At 63.2% G+C, this 7,716-nt stretch overlaps 2 protein-coding genes across 2 annotated transcripts in view; one reads left to right on the forward strand and one right to left on the reverse strand.

Annotated features, from left to right (window-relative positions):
- The window catches only part of LOC130586660 (fibroblast growth factor receptor substrate 3-like), a 16,999-nt gene extending 13,741 nt beyond the window's left edge, over positions 1-3,258 (reverse strand). Inside the window, exon 1 of the mRNA XM_057387536.1 lies at positions 3,227-3,258. Coding sequence (XP_057243519.1) covers positions 3,227-3,258 — 32 coding nt within the window. The remainder of the gene's footprint in view (positions 1-3,226) is intronic.
- The window catches only part of LOC130586662 (prickle-like protein 1-B), an 8,671-nt gene continuing 2,401 nt past the window's right edge, over positions 1,447-7,716 (forward strand). Inside the window, exons 1-7 of the mRNA XM_057387538.1 lie at positions 1,447-1,698; positions 1,981-2,113; positions 6,219-6,359; positions 6,463-6,570; positions 6,649-6,786; positions 6,878-7,078; positions 7,298-7,484. Of these exons, the coding sequence (XP_057243521.1) occupies positions 6,222-6,359; positions 6,463-6,570; positions 6,649-6,786; positions 6,878-7,078; positions 7,298-7,484 (772 nt within the window). The 5' untranslated portion in view covers positions 1,447-1,698; positions 1,981-2,113; positions 6,219-6,221. The remainder of the gene's footprint in view (positions 1,699-1,980; positions 2,114-6,218; positions 6,360-6,462; positions 6,571-6,648; positions 6,787-6,877; positions 7,079-7,297; positions 7,485-7,716) is intronic.

The following is a 7,716-nucleotide window of genomic DNA, read 5'->3' on the forward strand; positions in this document are numbered from 1 at the left end:
TCTTGGATGGAAGGATGCTCTCGGGGGTCAGTGTAGGGGGATTTGGGGTGGCCTGGAGTAGAGGGAGACCCTAAAGGGGCACTGGGGGCTCTGGGGAAGGACGGGGCTCAGGCTGGGGGGTGAGTCTGAAGCGTTCCTGTGCACAGCCCAGCCCAGTCYCACCAGTACAGAGCACCAAACCACTGCAGACAATGCCAGCATGGAGCTGGGGTCCCACTGCACCCCTAGACTGCCTTGTTGGGCTCCTGATCACTCGATGGCTGTGCTGGCCCCTGACTGAGCCCAGAACCCCCACCTGGCCTGGGATGGGGCACAAATTCCTACCCAGGAAYATGTGGGGTCTCCAGGAGGGTCCAGAGAGCCCACGAGGAGATTTAACCCGAGCTGCAGACCCCACAATCCCCGTTCTGACCATTCCAATCCCATCCACTGGATCATCAGCCGTGGGTTTGCAGCGATCGGGGCTGCCGGCTCCTCACCCCAACAATCCCCCAGGAAACCACCGAGCCGGTCCCTGCCCTCCACGGGGACACTGGCCCGGGCTGTCCCCACATCGGGAAGGCCCGAGTGACCCGGCGGCTCTCCCAGAGAGGACTTTGTCCGTCKGTCCTTCCGCCCTGAGGAGGGATGGAGGAGGGGGGACCCCGCCAGCMGCCGGGGGGACAAAGTCCAGAGTGGCAAACGGGCCACGGTCAAACCGCGGGGATTAATTCACAGAGAATTAACGGCACGGGGACATCGGGGACCTTAAAGGGACCCTGGGGAGTGACAGCCCCGCTGGGAGCCCGGAGCAGCAGCGGGAGGGARGAGGTGCTCACCCCTCCTMCTCTTCCTCCTCCTTCATCCCCTGCCCAGCAGATTTTGCAGAGAATCCTCAAATGATTTGGGTTGAAACAGAGCCTTAAAAACCCCATTCCTGCCGTGACAGCGACAATTCCCAATATCCCAGGGTGCTCCAAGCCCCGTCCAACCCGGCCTTGGACGCTTCCAGGGATGGAGCAACCCCTTCCATAAAGCAGCGCAATAACCGCTGTCCCAACGCCGCCCTGCACGGCCTCGCCCAGCGGTGCCACGGGCTTGGCACGGAGCGTGGCCACCTCCTCTGACAAATTACCCTCCCTGTGGATTTTGGCTGCGGTCCTGACCCTGATCCAGAACCTACACGAGCCATCTGCCCCCCTCGGGGCTCCCAAAACGAGCCACAGCCCTTGGGACCACGCAGGTGGCAGAGATCCAGCCCGATCCCCGAGGATGTGGGGGATTTTAGGGGCGCTGCTCATCCCCAAATTCACACCAGCAGGCTGGAAAATCTGAGAAATCCACAGAAACGCCACAAGGACGCTGTGCCTCGCGTCAGGCTCTGATAAATTTTACCCTGACTCCTGCCCGGGTGGAATTGCTGCAGCCGGAGCCGGTCTGGAATGGCTCGGAGGAGCCTCGTCAGGTGTTCAGGGCTTGTGGAAACTAGGACATCCTGACTTGCCGCTGGCTAACTCCTTTGTGAGAGCCCAGCCAAAGTTTCTCCACCTCTAAATTGGGGTGTAATGACACTTCCCCCTCTTTCATGAAGCTTCAACTCTTTCTGATCTCGCCAGGGAAATAAATCACCGCGCGGGATCATAAAAGTCATCAAACGGCAACCTGGGGTGAACCGAGCCGCAGATGGAGGGAAGGGCGCGGGCGCTCGGGGAACCAGAGGTAGGAGCTGGAGCCAGATGTCATCGGGAGCTTTTTCCCCTGTAGGGTTAATGAACCCCCCCTCCTTCCCCTCCCTGCCTGCCCTGGAATTCCAGCCATTGGCTGCCTCCCGAGGTTTAGGCTAAAAAGCCTGTAATTAGGACCCCGGCTGCCGCGGAGCCAGTGCCTGGGCAGGCAGGGGAAAAAAAAAAAGAGAGAGAGGAAAGGGAAAAAAAAAAAAAAAAAAAAAAAAAAAAGTGTTTCCCTGACTGAGCTTGGATGTTTTCCTTTCGCTTTGCGGAGTTTTCCCAGCCCAAGCTCCATTCCCTCGCGTCCTCCGGAGCAGGGCGGGACGGCGGCGGCCGGCGCGGGGCTGGAGCGGGCGGCCGAGCCCGCAGCGGCGGAGCGCGGGGCCCGGAGCGCCGGGAAAGGGCAGGTAGGTGCGGCTGGAAGGGACTGCCGGGCTCGGCTCTCCCGGCTCCGGGTGGAGATGGAGGTGCGGGAGAGGGAGATCGGGAGGCGGCGGCAGCGGGAGGGTCCCCGGTCGGGAATTGCCGCGAGGGGAAGGGGACGGGAGCGAGGGGAACGCGGAGATTTTTGGTTGTTCGGAGTTATTTTGACGGGGTGGGGGAGGAAAATATCGCTGCCCCCGCGGTCTTTGTTTTCTGGAAAATGTCCCCTGAAAGCCGGAGGTGACGCCGGTCGCACCGTGCCAGGCTCTGCCAGCCTGGCGTGGGCAGGTGCCCGGCAGGACGGGGGGCTCCGGGAAGGGGGGGCTGGTTCTGCCAGCCCTCCTCAACCTGGGATCGGGCGGGAACGGGATRTTTTGGGGTTTGGGATGGAGCCGGGCCCCTTCAGCTTGCCGGGCTGAAATCTGGTGGCCACTGGGTGGAGTGGGGGGGTCTTCATCCACCAGGAGAGGAGGGCGGGCAGATCCTCGTCCTGGTGGTCACGGGGAGAGAAGGGGTCGCAAATCTCCGTCCCGGTGGTCACGGGGAGAGCAGGGGTGGCAGATCTCCGTCACGGTGGCCACGGGGAGAGCAGGGGTCGCAGATCTCCGTCCCGGTGGCCACGGGGAGAGCAGGGGTCGCAGATTTCCGTCCCGGTGGCCACGGGGAGAGCAGGGGTGGGGGTCTCGGTCGGTACCTGCGGATGTCGGGATGGGTGAGTCAGGGCGGGTTAATGGGTTACTGCTCCCCGCCGTGCCGGGGCAGCCGGCCGTGCCCGCGGGATGGGGGAAAACACAGCGGGAAGAGCCCTTTGCAGCGCTGGCACATCCCTCAGTGGGCTCACAGGCCGCGGTGCCCGCTGGTGACACGGGGCTGCGGGGCAGAGCAGGGTGCTGAGAGCCTCCCCCATCATTTGGGGCAGCGAGAGCCACGGCTGTGCCCTGCCAGTGCCACCAAGGGCTGCTCCGCCCGCTGCCACCCCAGCTCCAAAAGGCACCGTGGGCTGCTGGGCGGGACCGGCTCCAGGTCGGGCAGGACTCGCTGCTCCGGCTCTCCTTGCCAGGCCTGGGCTTATCTCGGCCCAGAAGGCGCATCTTTACTGCTCTGCATCTTTATTGCTCCTCATCTCCATCGYGCGCACCTCCAGCGCAGCAGCTGTGTTGACGGCAGCCCAAGCACAAACAGGTTATGCCGTGGGTGAGGCCAGCGTGGAGCTGCCAGAGCTGCTTCCAGAGGATTTTTGGAGATGTTTTGTTTCCTGGGGGATCTGTGAAAGCCGAGCCGGGGCAGGGGTGCAGCTCCCTGGTTGTGCTGGGAATGGGGAGCCTGAGCTGAATTCCGAGCGGGGCCGGGGTGGCTGCGCTCCAGGTTAATGTGTGACCTTGGCAGGAGAGGAGCCCACGGCAGCTCCCACAGCCGGCTGGGGCCAGGGGCTGCTCCCAAAGCAGATCAGGATTCCCAGGAATTGCAGCTTCTCCTACCCGGGGAGCTGCAGTGGCTTTGGAGAGTGAGAGGACCCGGAGGAGCTCTGGTGGACAGGACAAGAGGCTTTCAGAGCCAAGGCAAACGCCAGCCCGTGTCACCCACCCTGCCCTGCTGGGCTGTCACACGTCCCTTCTCGGGGACTCGCTGGCAGGGACGAGGGAGGAGCAGCTCCCCAAGTGCCACCACCGTGCCACCGGGTTTGGGGCAGGCTGGGAGCATCCCCGCATCCCTCGGCGGGCCGGCAGCAGCGGGAGTGCCCCRAGGCAGCGAGGAAGGGCAGGAAGGAAGAGGGGACAGGGCCGGCAGAGGAGCAGAGGAGCCAGACCTGTTGGGGCTGCCCAGCTCTTTAGCATGGGAGGCGCGTACCTCTGTCACCGTCTGGGGCTAATTACAGGGACTTGTTTCTAGCCCAGACGGCTGCCAGGCGGCCTAATCACATCGCATCACATCCCATCGCATCAGCCCGGCCTGGGCTGGGCTCYGGCGCATCCCATCCCTGCGTATTCACAGCAGCCGCCAGCCCTGCCCCGCCCCACCGCTCTGGTGGCCCCTCGGACCGGGTCCTTGTGCCACACGGGCCCGGGGCCAGGCTGGCACCGCCAGCCCCGCTGAGCCCCCGCAGCGTCGGAGGGCTCTAATTAACAGCAAAGCCTCGGGGATTACACAAATGCAGCTTGGAGGCTTAATGAGGCCAGCGCAGCCGGGAATGGTGCCCRCGTTCCACGGGGTGGGAGAAACCGGGACAGCCTTCCCAAAGCGGGCAGAGGAGCTGGGGCTGGCACCAACCCCTCGAGGGTCCCCACTCAGCGTGCCAGGGTCTCACACCATCCTGCTCCTCCTGTTTGCTGGCTCAGAGCTGCTCCTTCATGGAGCCAGCAAGGCCAGGGCTCTTTTTGGCCTTCAAAAACATCACGGAGCTGGATTATTTCACCCTATCCCAGCACCCTACAGCCAGCCCTGCCTCCCCCCCGYGCTGCCCCGACTTCCAGACCCTAAAGGCCGGGAAAAAGCCGGCAGCCCTTTTGTTTTATCTCGCTGATTAGCCGGTGTGCAGCGTTAATCATTGACCCGGCAGCGGGGCAGGGAAACCTGAGCTGCCCTGGCTGATCCCACCCGCTGCCAGCTCCCTCTGGGTGCCACATCTCAGCACCCCGAGATGGGTGTGGGTTGGGGTTGGGGTTAGTTTTAAGGTTAGGGTTATGGTTAGGGTTAGGGGAAAGGTTAGGGTTGGCGTTATGGTTAGGGTTGGGTTTAGGGTTGAGGTTACTGGTAGGGTTAGGGTTAGGGTTAAGGTCAGGGTTGGGGTTCCTTACACGGCTCAGTAAGGGGCACATGGGTAAAATTAGGGTTATGGTTAGGGTTAGTGTTAGGTTTAGGGTTAGTGTTAGGGCTAGGGTTAGGGTTGGGGTTCCTTGCACAGCTCAGGAAAGGGCACACAATGAGCTGGGGCTGCGCTGGGTTGTTGGAGGGGTTTTGTGGGGCATTGGGGACACTGGGATGTTGCTGACTGTGGGGACACACCAATACAGTCCCAGCATAGAACCGGGAGCAGGTCCTTGTGATGGTAGAATTGTAGGACAACCCAAAGTTTGTGTACTGGAGGTTCTCCCCCTCAACCCCGAGATGGTTCTCTGCACAAAATTTTTCCCAAAGCTGTTGATCCATCCATGGTGGGAGCTGCACGTGGCCAATCCCTGGGACCATTCAGTCACAGCACCGTGACCTCCCCTGGGAGCAGCGGCTCAGCTCCATCCCATCCCATCCCATCCCATCCCATCCCATCCCATCCCATCCCATCCCATCCCATCCCATCCCATCCCATCCCATCCCATCCCATCCCATCCCATCCCATCAGGGCAGGAAGCATGGGCTGAGAGCGTCAGGCTCTGGGCTGGCATCCAGGGAACCCCAGGAGCCACCAGAGCAGCACCTCGCCTTTGTTTTGGAAAGCCAGGGCAGGAAGGAAGCGCGGTGGGAAGCGCCCGCGGGGGAGGAGGGGACAGCACCGGATGGGTTTCCACGGCGTAACCCCGAGCCGGGTGTGGGGCGTGGGCAGGGCCAGCTGGGCAGGAACGGCTGCTGGGGCAGAACAATGGCAGCCTGAGGGGAGGGAATGATTTTCCACTGAGCTGGGCTGGAGCTTGGCCTGTTCCTACTCAGGATGGGCCACCAGCCCCGGGATGGGCTGTGCCAGCAGAGCGGGGAAAGCTCCCGCTGTGGGTGAGAGAAGGGCAGGGGCTGTTTTCCAAAAGCTGTTCCAGCTTGGGCTTGGGGTCTTCCTTGCTTGGGTTCATCCCCTGGATCCCATCCGCTGAATCCCATCCCCTGGATCCCATATCCCATATCCCATATCCCATATCCCAAATCCTCAGTTTGCTGTCACCCCCGCAGAGAAAAGAACCCCCCCAAAATCCTCTGGGCTCCTGGAGTGGCTCAGCCAAAGGTGTCAAGGCCATGGTGATGTGGAGCACCACCCCAGGGTGCCTCCCTGGGACACGGAGGGACAAGCAGCCTGTCCTGCTGCCACATGGGGACAAGATCCCTGTGCCTGGGATGGATCCCATCCCCTGGCCCCATGTCTCAGCAGCTCTGTCCCTCTGTCTCCAGCTCATGTCCCTGCCCAGCCCTGCATGGCCCCAGCGGGACCAGCCTTCCCCCTGCGGCACCAGCGGCCTCCCGCCGGCCTCGTCCGACAGCGACTCCGGCTGTGCCCTGGAAGAGTACCTGGAACCCGCCGCGGACCCCGAGGTGGGCAGCACCCAGCCCCASAGCACAGCACCCCCTTTCTGGGGTTAAACACATTTTAACGCTTTAATTCCCCTAAAATCCCACCCATTCCTCGCATCCCAAGGTCCAGCCGTGCTTCGGCCCCCACTCGCCACAGCCGGGCTCTCCCTCCGACCGGACCCAGCTCCGTGCCAGGGCCCTCCTGCAGCAGCTGCCTCCTCAGGACTGCGATGTAAGAACTCCCCTTTTTGGGGTGCTGCCCCCTCTCCCCGGGCTCACCCCATCCCTGTTAACCCCCCGTGCCCCACAGGAGCGGTACTGCCCCGACCTCGCCGAGGAGGAGCGGCACCAGCTCCGAGCCTTCAGCGCCCGCCGGCGACAGGAGGCTCTGGGACAGGGGCTGGCGTGTCCCGTGCCAGGGCCCTGCCACGGYTGTCCCTGCAGGAAGGTGAGGTGTCCCCTCCAGCACCCATTCCCCGATGGGGACGTGTCCCCAAAAACCAACGTGGCCCCAAATTTTATGTCCCTGTTYCTCGCAGTGCGGCCAGAGGCTGAACAAAGGGGACCCGGGGATTTCAGCATCCCGCCTGGGGGACCAGTTCTGGCACCCGTCCTGCTTCTCCTGCCACTTCTGCCAGCAGCAGCTGGTGGATCTCATCTACTTCCAGCAGGACGGGAGGATCTATTGTGGCCGGCAYCACGCCGAGCTCTTTCGGCCTCGCTGCGCCTCCTGCGACCAGGTGGGCACTGAGCAGGGGGAAGCTTTGACCTCCCTGTGGCCGCTGAACGCCTCCAAGCTCGGCTGGGGGCTCCAAATCCATCCAAAACCTCCTTAAATTCCTTTCTGAGGCTTGCAGAGTGCCCCATGGGCCGGGGGCTCTTCCTCACTCCTCATCATCCTGCGGGCCGTGGTTTTCCAGCGGGCTGCTGAGGGTTTGTGCTCTGTTTTCCCTTTCAAGCTGATCTTCATGGAGGAGTGCATCGAGGCCGAGGGCCGGCGCTGGCACCTGGAGCACTTCTGCTGCCTGGAATGCGACGAGCCCCTGCGCGGGCAGCGCTACGTGATGAGGAGCGGCCGGCCCTGCTGCCGGGGCTGCTTCGAGAGCCTGTTTGCCGAGCCGTGCCAGGCCTGCGGGGATCCCATCGGTACGGCCGTGACCCTACTGGGGCTCCCCGGCCCCGATCCCAACCCCGATCTCAAACCGATCCCAGCTCCGACCCCGCTGGGGCTCCCCGGCCCCGATCCCGATAGTGGCCCCGATCCCGGTGGGACATCCTGGCCCCGATCCCGATCCCGACCCCGATCCCGATCCCAACCCCGATCCTAGCGGCACTCCCCAGCCCCAACCCTGCTGGGGCTCCCCAGCCCCGACCCCGG

This window comes from Malurus melanocephalus, unplaced genomic scaffold (genome assembly GCF_030028575.1).
Source record: "Malurus melanocephalus ecotype Western Australia unplaced genomic scaffold, MMel_1.1 scaffold_1244, whole genome shotgun sequence".
In the NCBI taxonomy this organism is placed as follows: domain Eukaryota; kingdom Metazoa; phylum Chordata; class Aves; order Passeriformes; family Maluridae; genus Malurus; species Malurus melanocephalus.